The sequence below is a fragment of the Dipteris shenzhenensis genome, chromosome 23 (genome assembly GCF_047967505.1).
Source record: "Dipteris shenzhenensis isolate YYH24624 ecotype China chromosome 23, Dip_SZ_1.0, whole genome shotgun sequence".
Taxonomy (NCBI): Eukaryota; Viridiplantae; Streptophyta; class Polypodiopsida; order Gleicheniales; family Dipteridaceae; genus Dipteris; species Dipteris shenzhenensis.
In genome coordinates, this window is record NC_141618.1 from 11,740,712 (window position 1) to 11,762,135 (window position 21,424).

Below are 21,424 nucleotides of genomic sequence, written 5' to 3' on the forward strand. Positions count from 1 at the left end.
ACAGTACGCAGCGAGCATGCAGCAGCTCCAGCAACTCTGCAAAGCCAGCATGTCACAAAGGCGACTAGATTTTAGCAGAAGATCACACAGTTAAAGGAGTCGTTGTCTTCCTCAGAGATTGCCCAAAAAAAATCAGAATCTAGAGTGGCTGAATTGGAAAAGAAGCGTTCATCCATGGAGGAAGAATTCATAGACCTTCGGACACAGTTGGCCACCCTCCAGACTTCCTAGTCCACCTTGCAAGGGCAAAAGGATCATTACTACCGGCGATACCACCGGTATAAAACCAAGTATGAAAATATGAGAAACGTGATGGACACGATTGAGGTTGAGGAGGAAACAAACCATCCACAGCTACATATGACTGGGGCAGAGCAAATGGGTGAGCAAAAGGCCACAGAGCTACATACGAAGGTGGAAGAGGAGAAGGCAGAGTAGAAGGCTACTAATGACCTCCTTCAGTAATTTGATACATGCATTGTTAAATTTTTGCCAGGATGCTTGGCTCTCAATGTAAATATCAGGGTGTTCTATCTCAGGATGTACTCAGTTTTTTTTGTGCAATTTTCCATGCTGTCCATTATCAAGCAGCAGTTTATTTTCACAGTTTCATTTTAATACAAATTTTAGAATTACTCGCACGGCCAGCCACATGGTCTGTAACATTTTCTTTTCCTACTCCATCACCACATCAATGGTTTGTAAGTTCTTTTTTCTTTTTACGGGTTCCTTCCTCCATTTCTATTCACCGGGACGGTGAATGATAGTGGCGGGGGAAACTGTTACAATAGAAACACCCCTGACCACATGTCGACAGGTGTTGACCACATGACGACAGGTATTGACCACATGTTGACCATGTGTCAACACAGGTTAGCCACACGACACGAGGAGTTGACCACATGGGTTCATCCAGGAGTACTATCCGAGGCAACCATGCATCGACACATGTCAACCACAGGTCAACTTGAAGTATCATGCCCAAAGCAATCTCATTGAGAGCTACACACATGGAGAGTGAGCTTAGCACATGGAGCACTCAGGAGTATTTACACTTACACAGTGGTTTAGTGGTTCAATGGTGCAGTGATCCAACTCACTTGCACATGGAGAATTTTACACCATCCTGCTGACCAGAAGAGGCTGGCGAGTCAGGAAGTCAGGAAGTCGCCGTAGCCATCAAGAGAGCCAGTGGCCCAACGGCTATCCTCAATAGCTAAGGAGATAAGAGGATGACCAATGGGAAGAAAGGGGGAGATTCTCAGCGAAGAAAGGGACCCTCCAAGGCGGGGGTGAGGATGAAGGCGAAGGTGGAGAGGGGAGGGGACATTTAGCATTGAGCATTCGGAGTTCGGTATTGAAGTGGGAGAAAGGAGAGTGTGAGGAGAGATAGAGGCTGGAGCTACGAGCTCGCCAAGGAGAGTGTGTGGAGAGACTTGTGTGTACCCCTCTGTCTACCATGGGGATAGACCTGTGTGTTCTTGTGACTTGCGACTTGTGACCTATAGATGCTGGTCTAGTGATATGTACTTTGGCCATCTTGGTCACTTTCTCATTTTTCTTCTCTCTTTCTGATATGGGGATTGTTCACTAGTGTATGACGAGGTTTTCTTCTTCTGCTTATGTTGTGGAGTTCTCAGGTGATTGTCATTTAGCATAGTGCACTCGTACGTCGTCGTTCACTGTAGTATAGCATACGACACTCGCACACCACTGCACGGTGCACTCAGCGCGATCCATTGCATTAGAGCATTGCAACACTCATGCTTCTCACGCCAGCGGCCTTTGGCCTCCGGTAACACCTCCAGAAGGATAGGAACCCCTCCCCTCAGACAGAACCACAAAAAGAAAATGTCAACTCAAAAAACTTCAAACAAAAGGCCACGTATTCCTTGCCCAAGCTCAAGTGATATAATCATTATTCACTTTGACTGCAACAGCGGAAACATCTGAAATTAGGACTCCAATGGGACCAGCATAGTGTGGGTAGCTCTCATAGATAGAGCAAAATCTTCAGCATCCAAAGCATGTAACCACGACGCAAGAACTCCAAAGGGACTCTTACAAACTAACTAAGAGAGGACACTAAAATACACAAGAATCACGTCTCAAAAATGCACAACACGAAGACCATTTATATCAGCAAGACTGCCATTGACTCCCTCATCCATGCTCATATATCCCATGACAAGATCAGTAATAATGAGCAACCCCGATTTTCTTTGACTTCACATAGCCAACTGCCTTGTATGCTCAAACTACCACCCTGTAAGAGAACCTACACGTGAGCTACACAAGCATGTTATGTAATAGCACCTTGGACTCCATAAAGCCCACTTTTCATCACTTACATGCTGCCCATAGTCTCATCATTACAAGCAAAGCTTCTTCTATAATCAACAATGAGCAACGGGTTTGCTATAGCTAGCCACCCTCAAGCTCCTATCAAGATCCTTGAAAACATGAAGTGAGGAAAACAACCGACACAGCTTGCCATAATTGGAGCTCTTCATTATCGAGGTCCTAGCAGCTGCACCCGTCACCCGTCACCTTCAAGAGATTATAGTTCCAATCAGCTTCTCATATCACAGAGCACACATTCCATCGATCAAGGCACTCCCGGCCTGCTTCATAGCAACGCCATTGTTGGCAAGAACCTTCATGGCTTTCGGTTTGGTGGTTTCCTATTAGTGATTATGGCTGGTCGGCTTAGTGTGATTGGGCCATGCAGTAACTTGTTGGTGATTGGCTCTCTAGTGTAGTAACCGTGTGCATGAGAGACAAGTGGCAGCATATGGCGTGGCAACAATGAAACCTCTTGGAGGCTGGCTCCAACTTGGTCACATGGAAGGGCAATTCTCTACTTCTACAAAGCTCATGAAGGATGACACTGTTGTCTCTCTTTGTTCAAAAGCTTACCTCGATGAGAGTCGGCTCCAGTATCTTCATCTTCTATCAATAGCGTCAGATGAGCAGCTGTTCAATAGGGTCCATAGTAGAGTCTTCTGGGGTCTTGTACGAGCAACAAACTCCGTAGAGGTGAGCTCGGTCCTGTGTCTTGTTAGTCTATTGAATAGAATATATTTTGCAAGAACTGTGTCGTCTCTTTTCAGATTCATACAAGAGATTAGCTTGCATTCTAGCTGCATAGACAAATTGCAAACAATTGCCGTCTTCTGAGGGCGTGAGAGATTTCGAGAGGTTATGAGCTTTGGTAGTTCTTTCATCACGACTTGGTTGGTGAGGTGTTTTTGAGAAACTGCGACTTGCAAGGGATTGGCGCAAGGAGAGCATGATGGGTCCTGCACATGCGTTGACAGAGGATTATGGATGCACAGAATATACATAGTCTTTCAAAGGATTTCGTGGAAAGAGTCTCGGTTGATTCTAGAGGCCGTTGAACATTTGGATGGGCCAGCCCTCAAATGTGATGCAGTTTTGGTTTGTGGTCATGCAGCACTGCGTGGGTGATCGTAGTTTTCCTGGAATTTTGTGGAGGTTCGTTTTCAACAGCATAAAATAGCATCTGGTCATTTCCATGCAGCAGCAACGCATTATCTTGACAAAATAGTGATCGTCTTGACGAAGGATAGAGTAGAATGTCCGTTGATGTACTTTTGGCTTCATTAGATGGTCACTGGAATGTATTGAGGTGTGGCCGCTTGGATCTTCTTGCTGGCAGTACTGATTGTGTTGATTCTTTCATAGTTTTGGCAAAAGATTTCATGAGCCTTTGAGTCTCTGGAATGATGTGGGTGTATCTTCTTGGTTTCTCGGATTTCTTCTACAAGAGTGGATTGATCTGACGTAGCTACATCAACAGAGTACAAGAATAAAGCACGTGCACTTAAGGATCCTCTAACCGAGAAGTAAGTCACATGTTTTATTGAAGCAACTATTGATGACCAAGATTGAGCATTTTAGAGCTTGAACAGAGTTTCAAAAACTGCTCGGGCCTTAGTGAGCGTTCAGTTATTTGTAGGTGGTCTTGGCTCTTTGTGAGTAGACTATATTTCTGTCTGTTCAAGTTGTTTGGTTGGTTCAGCCTTTGGTCGATTGATTGACAAAGACCGGGCCTTTTAGGTCAACACATTTCAGAATTGTCTTGTGATGACAATTGTTTTAGATGCTCGGGATGTTTGTGTTCAATTCTTCTTCTACTATTATCTGTGTCTTTCTCCCCATTCAGTTAAGGGGGGGATTGTTGGCAAGAACCTTCATGGGGGGGCTTTCGGTTTGATGGTTTTCTATTAGTGATTATGGCTGGTCGGCTCAGTGTGATTGGGCCATGCACTAACTTGTTGGTGATTGGCTCTCTGGTGTAGTAACCGTGTGCATGAGAGACAAGTGGCAGCATATGGCGTGGCAACGAAACCTCTTGAAGGCTGGCTCCAACTTGGCCGCATGGAAGGGCGGTTCTCTGCTTCTACAAAGCTTGTGAAGGATGACACTGTTGTCTCTCTTTGTTCAGAAGCTTACCTCGATGAGAGTCGACTCATCTTCTTCACCTTCATGTGGTAGTCATTGATGCTCATATTTTTTCTCCGCACATTATTCAACTCCTACTTGAGCTGCATTTTCCTGGCTTGCGTATTTGTGCTATACATTTTTGTCAAAGTATCCCATGCCTCCTTCGGCATGCTTACATCCTGAATATGCACAATCATAGAATCTGAAATACTAATAGACAGCTACTACATAACTTTTCTGGCTCTCTCATGCTAGCCTTTAAATTCCTACAACTCTTGTTGATTGGGAACATTAGAAATAACTGGTTCTTGTTCAGCTCCAGTAATGAACTCCCAATAGCCTTTCTTCCCATCCTCTGGCATTCATTGCATGATCTATACCAATGCTGCACATCTTGTTGTATTGAAGGCCACACATAACCCTCCAGAAGTATCTTTTGCAGTGTAATTTTAAAAGCATAGTGTCCTCCACAAGCTCCTTTATGACTAGATGACAATATATAATATATCCCTTCCCTCAAGGCACTCTCCTCATAACCTGATCAGCCCCTCTCATGTAGAGCTCATCATCAATCATCATATACTGTTTGTATCTTCTTATGAAGTGATACTTCTGAATCTTCTTAAGCTCCTGAGGCAAATGTCCAGTGAGTAAGAAATCTACTACCTGGGCCAGGTATTCTCTCCCTTTGTATAGTGGATCTTCAAGCTTTGCTATCACTGGGTCTTGATCACTCAATTCCTAAGCCAATTCATGTGCCATTTGATTATCCTCCCTTCGCACATGCTGAATATTCCATGCTGTAAACGCGGCTAAGTCACCTGGTATGCAATTTCCTTTGGGCGGGTTCAGACGGCACCTGGAACACCCGAGCTAGAGTGGCGTGGCCAATAGTGATCTTGCCACTAGCCCAGGGAGGCCTTGGCATCATTCATGCAGAGACGCAGAGTAGAGCCCTCCTAGGCAAGATGATAGTGCGAGGTCTCACTCCAGGCTCGGAGCCCTTCAAACTGTTGATGTAGCACGGGTTACTTAGGAACACCCCCAGTACAGGTGGTCCTTGGCAGTCGTCTTTCAAATAAATTTTATCACATACATCTCTCACGGGGAAGAGCTCCTTCCCATGATGAGAAGCCTATTTAGAGTCTGGAAGCACTTGTCGCTTGGTCTTATCAACGACCCCTCATGTAGGAAGGAGTTTGACATGCAGATTGTTATGACACCCCGAGGTTCGGGATCCAAAGGGGCGCATGCTTGGTCAACGGCGGATGCATATCGGTTGGTCACAGTGGCATAGGGCCCTGTATGCTCCTTTGGGACTTCAAGACAGATTCCTATGGAGGAGGAGGACAAAGACCAGACATTGTCACGAATCAAAGGCAAGAGAGAGAGAGATGCAGTGATACCGGACTCTTGTTGGGAGGGACTGAGCACCACCTAGACTCCGCACTCTTAGTCTGGGTAGTTTTCACGCACATGAGTGTCTCTCAGGGTATAATTCCTTAAGTAGACTCTTTGTCATTTCAAGCATAGATTCTATAGAGCAAGGGAGGGAGGCTTTTGCTAGCAAATTTGGATAGTGATCAGAGGGTGGGCTTACTTGGCAGAGGATCAGGATTGTGGGACAGTTGGTGGGCAAGAATTGGACCATTGACCTAGATACGATCCTCTCGAATAGGGAGGGAGATCACTTGCATCTTTGGTTATGGGAGGGGAGTCCTCTCAGAGACGTTCATTGTTATCCAGGGGAGTGGTTTTGGCCCGCTCGTGTAGGGCACTCTGGTAGGGTGGAAGAATACAACTGCCCCCCCGCAGATCTATGAAAGAAACGCCTGGTTGTCCTGTCACCCTGCTGTGCCCAACGGGATCTAGAGGAGGTGGTAGGAGAACTCTGCCTATCATATCTTTGTATCTTGGAGATCGAAGTGTGCGCACTCATATCTTTGTATCTTGGAGATCGAAGCGTGATCCACTAAATGGAGGCCGGGGGTCCCGCCTCAAGGCTCTCTCCCATGCTTGTAGGAGTCTGCGGGCAGCACAAGGCTTGGGAATGCAGCTCCTCGATGCTCCTCTGAATGGCCTCTGTTGCCCTTGCAGCAGAGGCCATTCTCTGGACATCAGCTGTTTGCCCATCCATCCTCTGTACATCAGTCGTTTGCTCTCTGGATGCCTCTTGCACTTCCTGCTCCTAATAGCATTGAGTCAAGGATGCCGATCCCCTTCTAGGAAATCCCTCTAAGGGGCTGCTCAAGCTGCAAGATCAATGGGGAATGACCTGACATCGTGGTACCTGCCAGAATACCAGTGGCTCCACTGCTATGCAAGCCTAGTCTCCCACATAAAACCGGTCTAGCCTCTCTAAAAGACCATCATGCCTGTGCTCGACGAACGAAAAACTAAGGCCGCCTAAAAGACCCAAGGGTCTTTGCCACAAACCATAAAGATGAACTGCTCCCAAGTGCTCCTCTCTACCGGCAGCCGCCGCCGCCGACATCTCTGCCAAAGGACGCGCCTCCCTGCTTGTTCTCCGCATGCTCTAGGTTGTTGAAGTCCCCTCCAACAATCCAAGAGTCTGCATCTGGAAGACACTTTGTCAAGTTTCTCCAGAAAGCTGGGTGGTGCTAGCTATACGTTGGAGTAAAGACATTCAATATGCCTATTATGGAGTCCCCAGCGGTGATCCCCATCAACACTTCCCTACCCGTGATCAACTCTCCCTAGCCAAAAACATCCGCTGATGATGCCTGTAAAGCTGAGATGCACACTCCCCCACTCCTACCTATTGCAAGAGCTCACACCTCTGGGCCTCTCCCAGGCAAAGATGGTGGCGCCGGTAGGTGCCTGCTACTGCTGAAAACATATGCTCTTGGATCAGTAGGAAATCCCAACCACTGCTCTCTGAAGCTCCTGCAAGGATCGGGTACTGTGGCTGCTGACATGTACAATCATGCAATCCATGCGCGTTCCAACTCAATAGTGTCCATCTCATGGAGAAGAGGCTTGAGGAAACATAGCTCTCTTGTGATAAGGAGCATGCGTGGCTATATCGGATTTATGAGATTTGGAAGGGGGTTTTGATGGAGAGTAGTCCACATACATGCACCGCCGAATCAAGGGCATAATAGGTTCCACGTCAATCTTGAGGGTCCACTACATCTCAATCCCCAATCGGGCTGCACACTAGTGTAAGAACCTGTGAGTAATGTATCTCTGGTCGCTCTCTTCTACTCGCCACAAGGTCGCTTTCCCTGCTCACTTGCTGCCCATGCAGCTCTAGCTCCTGCTGCCCACGCTGCACTTGCTATCCACGCTGCCTATAAATTCGGCCTATCTCAAGCTCTTCTCTGTCTTGCAATAGACCCTCTTCTCCACATTCCGTCAACATCAAGTGAAGCTGCTCCGAGCTTGATGTGAGCTCCAAACACTTCCCGACTTCTCCGATTACCACCCCGATTATCCTTGGTGCCCGAGCTCCATTTTTTGACCGACTCTTTGAGTACTCGTGACACCTCCGGCCTCTACTTCGACATCGGTGACTCTCACTTAGCCATTTTGAGAGTCACTATGTGAGAGCTCCATTTAGCTACCCCATAGACTTCACCGGCACATCTTTTGGGGCATTCCTGCCTAGCGCTTCATCGACATCATCATCGACTCGCAGGGATGTGCACACATGTGCATTAGCTACTTGGAGGACATCTCTTACTTCTAAAAGATCTATTTTTATTATTCCTACAGCTTGATGTATTTTGGGGTCCTCTGCCCTGGGTAGACCCCCTAAAATAATATGTATTGAGTGTTTGGTTTTCATTGAGTCTAAAGGTCCTCTGCCTTGGATAGTCCTCCTAAAAAGATGTATTGGTTTTCCTATTTTGGTGTGTGGCTTCTAACATATCCTGTTATGAAGCCAAGGGGGGATGTACTCTGGGAGCCAAATGTATTGGCTTTGATAGATCTATTTGTTTATCAGGCCTGGCTTGAGAGTTCCAGGATGGTGGTGAATTGGTCTCCTAGACCTCTGAGTTGGTCATGCATCCATGCATGATGAGCCTCTGAGCCATGTTAGATGAGATTTCTATGTTATGCTCACTAGCCTCTGAGCCATGCTTACTTGCCTCTGAGATTGTGTGGGAACCATGTCTAGTTCTAGAACGGCATGTACAATTTTGATGACCGTCATTGTCATGTTTTGTTCTTGGTTCCATTCTAGTAGTCTCTCACCTTGCCTTCAGGGGGGGTGTTGGAATATGAAGCCAAAGTGAGTCTAAAATGAGTGTTCCAGGTGGTCTAGGTGTGGTTTTATAGTCTAGTGAGTCCTAAACATGCCACGTGTCATATTGGGAGATATCCCATAGACATTGTGACTTTCTAGAGTCTAGTGGCACACTATATAGTGTTGTACTTGTCTATTGTCTATGACATCAGTCAACATCAAGCTTCATATCATGTGAGTATTTTGGTTATCATTGCCTAGCACTTGTTCTTTCATTTGCTTTCCATTTTGCCATTATGCTTTCCATATTTCCATTCCGTTCCTAGTTAGCTTGGCATTCTCCTACTGCCATGTCTCTTCAGTATGATTTCCCGGTACTGAGAAATTTCCTCAATGCTCGAGAGGAGCACAACAACTCGATCATCTTCCCCTACAGGGGCCTTCAGACTAGCAAGCTGAGTGACAAGGGATTCCATATGATTCAAGTGAGCAAGAAGAGAGTCTTCATGCTTCATTTGCAGCTTGAAGAATTCTTGTCTTAGGAATACCTTTGAATTGATGACTTTGTTGCCGAACAACCCTTCAAACTTAGCCCATAAGTCGTGAGCAGTGGAATCAAAATCAAAATGATGAATAACTTCATCACCCAACCCCAAACTAATAAGAGAAAGAGCTTTGTCATTCAGATTCTCCCAGTGTGCAATTTTCTTTTCATCTGATTGTGGCTTTTTCTTCTTGCCACTAACAATATGCCACACTCCATCTTTCATAAGTACAAGACACATCTTTGTTTGCCATGTAGAAAAGTTCTTACCAGAAAACTTCTCGAACGAAATAGTACTTGATTTGGAAGAATCCATGGCTGGAAAAGAGTAGAAATGCAAGTGTAACTATGGAAAGATCACCTTGGTAAGCTCTTCATGAGCTGGGGCAGGTCTGGAACTTCTTCATGGTGGCAGACAGATGCAGAAGTGGAGCAAAAATTTGCAGGCAGAAGTAGAAGGACATGGCGGACGAAAATTGTAAAATCAGCAGCAGCTCCAAGAGAATGACCAGTAGCAGCAGCGCCAAGAGAATGACAGGCAGAATACGGGCACCAACTTGCGGGCAGCAGCTCCAAGAGAATGTCGGGCATAAGGAGCAAGTGGCGGGTGTCTCATAAGTACGGACAGGCTGGAACTGTTTGTACTGTATGGAACAGTCTGTACAGCATGTACGAATTGTACGGCAGACAGTACGGCCTGTTGTACAGACCTAATGCAGTACGGATCAGTCCGTACGGCTTGTTTGCAATGGGCTGGAGCAGTTGGAGGCAAGGCTACTAAGGCGGTTGATGGCGATGCAAAAGAAGTGGCCCTTGGCGAGGCATTTCGGACTGAAGAAGGAGTAGTTGTTGGCAAGGCAAATCAGCTCAAAGTCAGCTCCCGTTGATGAGGCTTGGGTAGGAGGAGAAGAGAGCTCAAGGAAGGAGAGAAGAGGACAGCCTTCCAAGGAGGGAGAGTAGCTTCATTGGCCTCCCTCACCTCAACCTCTTGGAAGGGAAAGGGAAAGAGAGAGCAAGGCTAGGAACAAGATACCACATGAAGGAACATGTGGCAAGCTATCTCTAGGAATGCTAAGGAAAGATTGCAAGCATAATGGAAATGAACTCAAATGGAAGTAGGCAATAGCAATGAACCAAAATACTCACATGTAGATAGCTTGATGTTGACTGATATGAAAAGACTCAAGACTAGTACAAGACCATATAGTGTGAGCCTCTAGACTCTAGAAAGTCACAATGCATATGGGATAATCTCCCATATGACACGTGGCATTGTCTAGGACTCACTAGACTATAAAATAAGTCCTAGGGACCTTGGACACACAAATACACTCACTTTGCCTTCATATTCTAACACATCACTATACTTATAATAGGACCTCGCCCCTCCTTTTGGCTCCTTCCTTGCCCCTCTTTGGAGGCCTGTGCACAGTTCACACCCTTTCCCCCTCCCTCTTTCTTCCTCCGGTTGGCCCCTGTTTTTCCCACAAGGTGATCTAGGGGCCTCACCCTCTCTTTGGACATCTTCTTGGGGATTGAATTTCTTCTCAATCCCTCTCTTTTAGCCTTCTTCCCTTGGGCAGCATATCTTCCGGTACACCTCGCTGCCTAAGGAGGTGTGTTTTTTTTTAAAATTTAAAAGGAGGTGTGCTTTTGAAGCAAGGGACGGAAAAAAAAGTGCTCCAAAAGCACATGATGGAAGTTTCTTGATTGAGTTGCACATTTATGTTATACAAGATCTCAGCCTTTATCTTTTTCTCTAGTTAATCAATGCAATAAGCATCCAACACAAGAATTGCAGTTGTTGGCATGTTCAATATGTCCAACAAAAGAAAGTTATTCTATCTTTGGGTGTCTACTACTGTAAGAGGTATTTGATTTTCTTGCTATAGTTTTTCTATGGAAAAAAATATGTCTTCCTTCCTTCTTCCTTCAATGCATACTTTGCATTTTCCGTTTCAATACAAAGCTGGAACAGAAATACACTTTTCAGTAGACAAAATAATAATAGTTTATTGAGTACAAAAGTCCAAAAATCAGTCCCTACGAAATACCAATAAGAAACGATTCTGTTCTGAACATATTCAAGAATGAAGCTTGTTCTAGGAAAGATGAACAAATAAGGTGGAGGTAGAGATGGAAAATGTTGTCACCTTGGCACTGGTGGCTTTTCTCCATCACAAACGAATATCTGCAATGCTTTTAACCTTGCATGGTCTTCCTTGGTGACAGAATACTTGTATTCAAGTATAGCTTTTTTCACACTTTGATGGTAATCAAGTCTTAATCCTTCAATGTAGTCATTCACAAGATCTGGGTACCCTTTGCTGAGAGAATACCCGGCTAACTTCACAAGCTGAGTTCTCAATAGTTCATCCAACATTTCTGGATTCTCAAATGGGAGTGAACTAATATATGCAGAATACCTCTGTAAATTTTTAAACAGATAAGCTCTTGGTGATCTAACGGAAGTTGTGAAAAAAAAGTAATGGTACAACTTAACAAGAACAGTCTTTGCTAAATGAAATTTTACTATTGAGCTAGCTTGACAAATATTTTATTGCTCTTGAATTTTAAAGGTCATGTTTGGGGCTTGCTTCATTGTGAAATTTGAGTAGAAATCAAGGAAAATTTGTCCAAATACTAAGTCATAGCCAACCTAACCTTGATGGAGGTGGCCTGTAAAAATTAAAAAACCTTTGATGTGTTAAACAGAAACAAAGAAATATATTAATTGATGGTGTGCTCAAGAAATAAAAATTTGTTCAAACACCTAAATCTTAGCCAACCTAACCTTGATGGAGGTTACCTGTAAGAAGTACAAAACCATTGATGTATTGAAGAGAAACAAAGAAATATATTTCTTAATGGTGTGCTTTAAAAAGTATATCACATGAGCACGAGTCCTACTTAGATGTGTATCTTGTTTCTGTGCTACTAAGGCAATTCTGAAAAAGAATATACAACTGTATCACCAGGAGCATCTTTGGACAGTATAACAGTTTGTGGACAATGGTACATTCTTGGTCTATTGCTGCCTATTGTAAAGTAAGTCCATGGCCGCAAAACTGATCACAATGAAAATCGTTTACACACCTCTTGGCCTCCTTTCTGTGCTACTAAGGCAATTCTGAAAAAGAATATACAACTGTATCACCAGGAGCATCTTTGGACAGTATAACAGTTTGTGGACAATGGTACATTCTTGGTCTATTGCTGCCTATTGTAAAGTAAGTCCATGGCCGCAAAACTGATCACAATGAAAATCGTTTACACACCTCTTGGCCTCCTTTCACCATGCAAACCAGATATGGATCAAAGTTATCGATGAGAAAGCATCATAAGTCAAAGAAGTCAGAAGATGCATTCCTCTATAAACATAATGCACATACATAATAAAATTTCATTTCAAAGGGATGATTGAAAAACCAAAAGGACTTGACGGATGCAGCTTCAGTGTGTTTGAGTCGGCCTTTTCGCCTCTACCGGCGGCTGCAAAAACGGTCATTTTTTCAAAAGACAAGTTGCAACAGCTCAGAAAAGGATGTAGACTAGAGAGTCCTACTTTGCTCTTCACCAGCATCCTTGGGTTCTAGTCTTCTAGATCGCAAGCCAGGGATTGGATGCTTGGGTCCTTACTGGAAGACCTTCCTCCTCACCTTTCAGACTTATGCTTACTAGGACGAGGCTTCTTTCAAGTGGATTTAAATTTTTCTGATACATGGCTTCGGTGCTCAAGGATAACCCCTTGGTGCTAGCCTCTAGGAGGATTTTTCTTTCACCTTTTACTTTGGGTTTTGATCTTATCAAGGGCAGTCAGGTCACCTCTCTTTTTATCTGATTTCTGGGACTTCCTCATGTGTATCATCGACACCTTGCTCCTATCGGAGCCTCCTTTGGACTTGCCTTCTTCTTCTGTGGAGGCGGTTAAGGCCGATGGGGTGCCTAGAGTTAGGGTCATTGTCTCTAACCCTAACTTCACAAATGACCACATCATGCTTCAAGGACCATATGGATCTTTTTTCTCCTAGAGGATTGAGATTGTGGGTAGACAGGATCAGTGCAGGATCTACTAAGACCCTTGGACACTTTGCTAGAGGTTGCCTAAGGAAGAAAAAAGACCCAAGAAATCTTTTGGTGCGGCTCCTTCTCGTACTGCTCCTTTGGCACCCCCTGCTTGTCCTGCAATGCGCGGTCCTAGACCTTCATTAGCAGTACAGTCGGTTCCTTCAGTGCATCCATGACTCTCCTCATGTCCCCGATATGTTGTGCCGCGTTGGGTTGCAGTTAGGGTTGTCACTCCACCAATAGTTCAAAGAGGACACCTCTTGTGCCTCGGGTTCTTTGTTGCTTACGCGGCAGGAGACATTCCTATTTTGGTTGCAATGAGGCTATCGTTCCATCAATTACAAATCAGGAGGCCACCTAATGCCTCAGTTCCTGCTAGAGATACTCAATTCTAGCTGTGGATAGAACTATGATGGCTCTTGTGCAAATATTCAGACTTCTAACCTTTTATCCAAGCAGCCCCCTTCTTCTACTATTCACCGGACTTCCTCCATTGATAGAGGCAAAGGGGCTTCCTCTCCTTCTCGTTCCTCAAGTGTGGGGAGCCTTCACACTCCAGTGTCAAACCTGGTTTATAAGACTGTACTAGCGAATTTGGTAGAGATTGGGGAGTCATCCCATTCACAGCCTTCGTGTAGCTACGATTGAGGATGTAAACTGCAGTGTTACATGCTTCATCCCAGAAAGTCTTTGGCAAATCTTTCCCTTTCATCATACTCCGGTCCATTTCGCAGATGATGCGCATCTTGCGTTCTGCTACTCCATTTTGCTGTGATGTATGTGGCGGGGGTTTCTGCCTCTTGATTCCGTGACTTTTGCAGTAACTTTCGAATTCAGTTGATGTGAACTCTCCACCTCTGTCTGATCTCAACTTCTTCACCTTCCTCCCCGTTTCTTTCTCGACCATTACATGCCATTCCTTGAACCTACTAAAAGCCTCGTCTTTAGTCTTCAAGAAGTATATCCATATCCTTCTACTGTAGTCGTCGATCAGCGTCATGAAGTAGTAGGAACCACCCAAAGCTTCCGTCTCCATCTTTCCGCAGAGGTCCGTGTGAACGAGCTCTAGAGGAGCCTTTGCCCTGCTAGCCTCTTTAGGAAAGGGATGCCGATGCTGCTTGTCCATCATGCAAGCTTCACATACATTGGGCAGATCTGAAATTTCTGGTAGGTCTGCAATCATTCCACTTTTATGCATCTCCTTCAAAGAACTAAGGTTTAGATGACCAAACCTCTCATGCCACAGCTTAGTGTTCTTCACATCCGCTCGAGCACTGAAAGCTGAGAGCTCGTAAATGTTGTTGTTACCAACAACCTTTCCTTGAAGATCCAGGATCTGTGTGTTGGGGTAAAGGCACTGACCACCCTATGTAAATAGTACTTTATGTTGTACTTTAGTGTAGAACACTTAAGTACACTAAGTACACATTTGTACTTAGTTGTACTTAAGGGTCACTACCTTATCCATAATATATATGTGTGTACTTGGGGAGGTACCACTCACTCATTGTGATTATCCCCACTATTGTGTGTGAGCAGTGAGTCTCTCTACTCCCTACTCTATCTCCCTCACACTCTATCAACTGGTATCAGAGCCAACGGGCTCTCTCCCTCCACTTCCACTCCCTCCTCTCCCTATCCTACCCCTTCCGTACGGACCGATCCGTACGGCCGTACGACGTCCGTACAACCGTACGGACGGATCGCGAAGGGCGCAGGCAACGCTGCAACGGCGGCTTCAAGCGTGGGTTGTACGGACGAATCGCGAGGAGGCAGGCAACGAGCGTGAACGGCGGCTGCAAGCGCGCAGGGCGCGGCTGCCAGGGCGCAGGGTGTGGCTGCACGTCGCTGGCAAGGGCTACAAGGCGCAGGCCACGGCTGCAAGGCGCGGCTGCATCGGCGTGGCCAGGGCTGTAGGGCGCAGGTCGGCCAAACCGGCCGACACAGGTCAGCCAAACCGGTCGACACAGGTCGGCCAGACCAGACAAAACTGGCCCAGCTCCTCCTCTACGTGGAATCCAGCATCGAAATCCAACCTCTACTTGCCCTGAAAAATGTGCTGAAGATATCTTGCAACAGCTGCGTGCACTCCAATCAAAGCAGGAACAAGTTCTCTGTCAACATTTCGAAGGTACTGTTTTGCACGAAAATCGAGTGCATAGTACAGCAGCAAGTACACCGTACAAGTACAGCCAGCAGGCAGGGTACCGTGCAAAGGTACGCAAGGTGTTCTATTTGGGGCAGGGCTTACACTCGCACTGAGGCATTATGCCGCAAACAGTGTTGAGACAGGTCTTATCACTTGGCCAGTGATTGTACACAGTGGTGGCACTGAGAGTATGCATTGGACAGATCTGTACTCGATACTTGCAGTGTATGCTTTGTTGGATGCAACTCAATGGATTTGCAGTCAAACGCCTTGTGTGAGCAGTAGCAGTTGATGCCATTTACTGTGTCAATGCACGGAATGTGCTGCCAATTCAAGGGGCTTTTGATGCTATTATGCTTGTGACAAATGCTTTAGCTTGTTGCTGAAAGTACAATCACATTTGGTACAGATTTGGTCGATTTTGACCAAGTTTGACTTTAGTCAAATTTGGGGCTTTTGTAGCCTGACCGGCAATTTGTCAAGTGGGAGCACTCTACATGCATCAGGCTATCTTGTGGAGCACTATTATGCTTTGAAAGTGCAAATTTGACTTACAGTGTTTGGTCAAAGGTCAATCTCTCATATTGGAGGTCACATCCCTGATTTTCTTCATGCATTCAAAGGGCTTTTGAGCCACCTTACTTCCAAACTGCAAATTCAGTTGGGGGGGAAGTTTATGAATCATATGAAGGTCTAAAATCAGGGATTTTCATCAAAAAATCAGAGATTTACAGTTACTGTTTTTTGACAGTCCGGGACTGTCAACCAGCAGGTTTGACCATATTTGACTATCAGAAAAGTCAAAAAGTACTGCTTTTTTTTTATATCAGTTCTGGGATTTTCCTGAAGCGATTTGACGCAGCTGTACCGCACTTTCGCCAGTGAAAAAGACAGGAACAGCTTGCTGTACTGTTTCTGCAGCAAGTGGGAGAAAAATATTCAGTTGGTTTTGTGCCACTGAAACAGTACCAAGTTCACTTTTGATCGTACTTCCGCTGCGGGAGAATTTTTTCTTGGAGTGACTAGTGCTTAATTGCACACCTACAGGGAGTCTACTTTCTTTACTATGAGTTCCGGTAGCGACGTGTCGTCCTTGTTTCAGATAAAGAAGCTCGAAGGAGCTAAAAATTATGACATATGGAGGACACAATGCTACAATGTGCTGATGCAGAAGGACCAGTACAAGCCTATAAAGGAAAAGGGTGTTAAGCCCCCCAACGTTACTGATGAGCAGTGGGAGAAGATGGACGGCTTGGCCAGGTCGACCATTATGCTTACAGTTGTTGATTCACTGGTTGTAGGCATCAGGGATGAACCTACTGCGTGGGAGATGTGGCAACGTCTTGAGGATACTTATGCCAAGAAAAGTGCCACGGGAAAAGCTTACTGGCTAAAAAAGCTTGTTGGTCTTCAAATGAAGGAGGGGACAGCTATGTCCACTCATATTATTGAGTTTAACAGCATATTCAGCCAGGTGATCAACCAGGGGTTGAAGCTCGATGATGAGCTGAAAGCTACACTCATCCTATGTTCTCTACCTGAGTCATGGGACACATTCAGGACTTCTACCAGCAACTCAAAAGCCATTCTGTTATTTGCAGATGTGGAGAGTGCTCTTCTACAGGAAGAGATGAACAGAAAGAACAATGCTATTGGGAAGTCAAATGCTTTGAATGCACGCAGCAGGTCCAAAACACGTGGAAAAGACAAAGAAAGAGAGAGGAGCAAGTCCCGCTCTAAGAGTGATCTTGTATGCAACTATTGTGGCAAGAAGGGACATATTGAGAAAAAGTGTTTTCAAAAGAAGAATGACCAGAGAGCCAAAGAAGGCAAGGCTCAAGGCAAGTCTAAGGGTAAAGAAAAAGAGGAGCTGAATGTTACTTATGTTAGTGACAGTGACAGTGGACATGAGATATGTTTCACCTCTTCACTGGAGGCTCATACACTTCATGCTGGTGATGGATCAGATATGTTTTCCTGGATTATAGATTCAGGTGCTTCCTTTCATGTGACATCCTATAGAAATCTGTTTGTCAGATATGCAGGAGGGCAAAAGGGAGTGGTCTTTCTTGGTGATAACCATGCATGTTCTATCATTGGCATAGGTGATGTCAGGCTTGTGCTTGAAAATGGCCAGCAGTTAATGCTCAAAGGGGTCAGGCATGTTCCTGAGGTGAAGAAAAACTTGATTTCCACAGGGTTGTTGGATGACGATGGTTATCATACCACCTTTGGCAGTCAGAAATGGAAAATCAGCAAAGGGGCAATGGCTATTGCCAGGGGTCCTAAGGTTGATACTTTGTACTCACTTCATGCTGGACATTGTCCGCATTCTGATGTAAATGCCACCGAGCTGCCAAAGATTTCATTGTGGCATAGCCGGCTTGGCCATATGAGTATTAAGGGAATGGAGCAATTGGCTCATTTTGGTTACTTGCCGAGTCTAAAATATTCAGATTTAAAGAAATGTGAATTTTGTCTCTACGGTCGTCAAGTACAAATACCTCATAAGAGAAGGTCAGATCAGAAATTACAGCTCTTGGAGCTAGTACATACAGATGTGTGTGAGATGCCTACACTCTCTTTAGGAGGTTCAAAGTACATACTGTCATTCATAGATGACGCCACCCGCAAAGTGTGGGTTTACACTCTCAGAAAGAAGAGTGATACGTTCAAGGCTTTCACTAAGTTTGTTGCACTGGTCGAAAATGAGACAGGCAAAAAACTGAAAGCCTTACGATCTGACAATGGCGGAGAGTATTTGTCCAAAGAATTTCAAGAATTCTGTGAGGCAAAGGGTATTCAAAGGGTGTTGTCTGCACCATATGATCCTCCACAGAATGGTACAGCTGAAAAAATGTTCAGGACCATTCAAGAGAAAGTCAGATCCATGTTGTCACATGCTGCATTGCCCCACACATTTTGGGCTGAAGCTGTAAAGACAGCTGTGCACCTTATTAACAGGTCACCAAACAAGAGACTATGTGGTGGTGTGCCTGAACAGGCATGGACGGGCAAGCCTCCGTCTTACAAACACCTACGGGTCTTTGGTTGTGTCGCGTATGTGCATGTACGCAGGGAGGACAGAACTAAACTGGATCCAAAGTCTCTTAAATGCATATTCCTAGGTTACGGTGACAAAGGTGAGATGGGCTACAGGATTTGGGATCCCAAGAACAGAAAACTTATACGCAGCAATGATGTCGTGTTTGATGAAACCATCATGTTCAAGGAACCTGTTGTACAGCAGGGACCTTTAAAAGTAACTATTGATGATAACAGGCATCATGGGCAACACGAACAGGCTGTAAATCAGCCACAACAGCAGCATAACCAGCCATTAAATGATGCTGCAGCAGGTCCTAATGGAGAGCCAGGTATGGCAGAAGACATCCCAATGGATGAAGCACAGTTAGGTGATCCTCCTGACATGCAAATGCAGCCAGGAGACATGGGACAGCCACCTTATCAGGGTGATGAACAGGCTGGACAGCCAGCTCAAGACGATGGTCATTGGGTTAGAAGGTCAACTAGACCGACGCGGCAGCCAGAAAGATTTGTTCCAGGCATTGATTATTTGATGCTCACTGATTGTGGAGAGCCTTCATGCTACAGAGAGGCTAGGCAGAGGGCAGACAAGGTTCAATGGGATCTTGCTATGAAGGCTGAAATGGACAGCCTTCACAAGAATGGCACTTGGGAATTGGTATCCTTGCCTACTGGTAAGAAGGTACTGCCATGCAAATGGGTTTATCGACTTAAGGTCACACCTGGTGAAAAGCCAAGGCATAAAGCCAGACTGGTTGCCAAGGGGTTCAAGCAGGAATATGGTGTTGACTTTGACGAGATATTCTCTCCTGTTGTTAAGATGACAACACTCAGAACTGTATTAGCATTGGTTGCACATGCAGATATGGACTTGGTCCAAATGGATGTCAAGACAGCATTTCTTCATGGTGATTTACATGAGGAAATTTTTATGCAGCAGCCAGAGGGTTTTACAGTGAAGGGCAAAGAGAAGCTAGTATGCAAACTAAAGAAAAGTCTTTATGGTCTAAAGCAGGCACCCAGGGAATGGTATCATAAGTTTGATACATTCATGCGAACCCAGGGTTACAGGAGAAGTGACATTGATCACTGCTTGTATACCAAGAAAGCTTCAGATGGCAGTTTACTTATCCTCATTTTGTATGTGGATGACATGTTAATTGCTGGAAAATCTCATAATGAGATGAATGCCTTGAAAAAGAGATTGCACCAGACCTTTGATATGAAAGATCTTGGTGATGCCAACCATATATTGGGTATGCGGATACTTCGGGATCGGGAAAAGCGATTGCTATACTTGTCTCAGAAGGAATATATTGGCAAGGTCTTGCAGAGATTTCACATGGAGGGGGGGAAGAGTATTGGTACTCCATTGCCTCCTTATGTGAAAATCAGTGCTTTGGACAGCCCTCAGACAGATGCTGAAAAAGCTGAGATGTCAAAGATTCCGTATGCATCAGCATGTGGCAGTCTCATGTATGCTATGGTTGCAACCAGGCCCGATATTGCGTTTGCAGTGGGAGTGGTTAGCAGATACATGGCTAAACCTGGCAAAAAGCATTGGAATGCAGTAAAAGGTGTCATGAGATACCTGAAAGGTACACAGGACTTGTGTATATGTTTCGGCAGTCAAGATGCAAAAGTGCAAGGTTATACAGACTCTGATTATGCCGGTCACCCTGATACCCGGAAGTCTACTACCGGATACGTTTTCACTTTCACTGGAGGTGCAGTGTCGTGGGTATCTAGAATGCAGCAATGCGTTGCATTGTCTACTACAGAAGCTGAATATATTGCAGCCACTGAGGCATGCAAGGAGGCTATATGGCTATCTCGGTTAGTGGCAGATTTGGGTTATCCATTGGAGATTCCATTGTTGCATTGTGACAGTCAGAGTGCCATACAGTTGGCACGTAATCCTGTCTTTCATGCAAAGACGAAGCACATAGATGTGAAATATCACTTCATCAGGGAGGTGCTTGAAAACAAGCAAATTAAGCGTATGTAAAGTGTAATAAGAAGGACTAGGATGTAAGAAATAAGAGAGTGTTTGTGGAAGGACTACGATGGAAGATTACAAGTGCACTAAGGCACGATGTGTTTGCTATGATAAGGATAAGGGTTGGAATAAAGTGAGAGAAGCATTGGAAATGATCTACTTTAAGTGAGTGGGTTAAGGTGCATACAGATGACAATCCGGCAGATCTGTTAACCAAAGGGTTAGCTGCAGAGAGGTTTGCACACTGCAGATCTCTTATGGGTATTGGTTGAGACCAATATTCTTTCTCTCCTTGAGGGCACACTGCCTTTAAGTGGGAGGTTGTTGGGGTAAAGGCACTGACCACCCTATGTAAATAGTACTTTATGTTGTACTTTAGTGTAGAACACTTAAGTACACTAAGTACACATTTGTACTTAGTTGTACTTAAGGGTCACTACCTTATCCATAATATATATGTGTGTACTTGGGGAGGTACCACTCACTCATTGTGATTATCCCCACTATTGTGTGTGAGCAGTGAGTCTCTCTACTCCCTACTCTATCTCCCTCACACTCTATCACTGTGCACCATTCTTATCGAATCGAACTTTGAGGTCCCGATCCGTGATCGCAGAAACGGACAACAAGTTCCTCTTGATATCTGGCACATAAAGAACATCGGACAACTGTTTTACAACTCCATCTGACTTGAGAGCAATCGTACCTTTTCCTTTTGCTGGACATTTTGCATCATTGCCGACTGCTACTAGGATGTCATTCCCTACCGGCTGTAGAGAGGTATATCAATCCTTTCGACTGGTCATGTGGCGCGATGCACCACTGTCAATGATCCACGGTTCATCCACAGGTACATGAACTGCCTCCGTGCAAATCTCCTCAATTGCGACGAACAGTTCTACTGGTACTGCCTGCGCGCTGTTGCCGGACTCT

The 21,424-nt window shown here is 45.1% G+C and overlaps 1 protein-coding gene across 1 annotated transcript in view; it reads right to left on the bottom strand.

Annotated features, from left to right (window-relative positions):
• Positions 1-21,424, bottom strand: part of LOC147886979 (uncharacterized) — an 874,612-nt gene that overhangs the window by 799,671 nt on the left and 53,517 nt on the right. Inside the window, exon 4 of the mRNA XM_087394085.1 lies at positions 11,381-11,655. Within this exon, the coding sequence (XP_087250211.1) occupies positions 11,381-11,655 (275 nt within the window). The remainder of the gene's footprint in view (positions 1-11,380; positions 11,656-21,424) is intronic.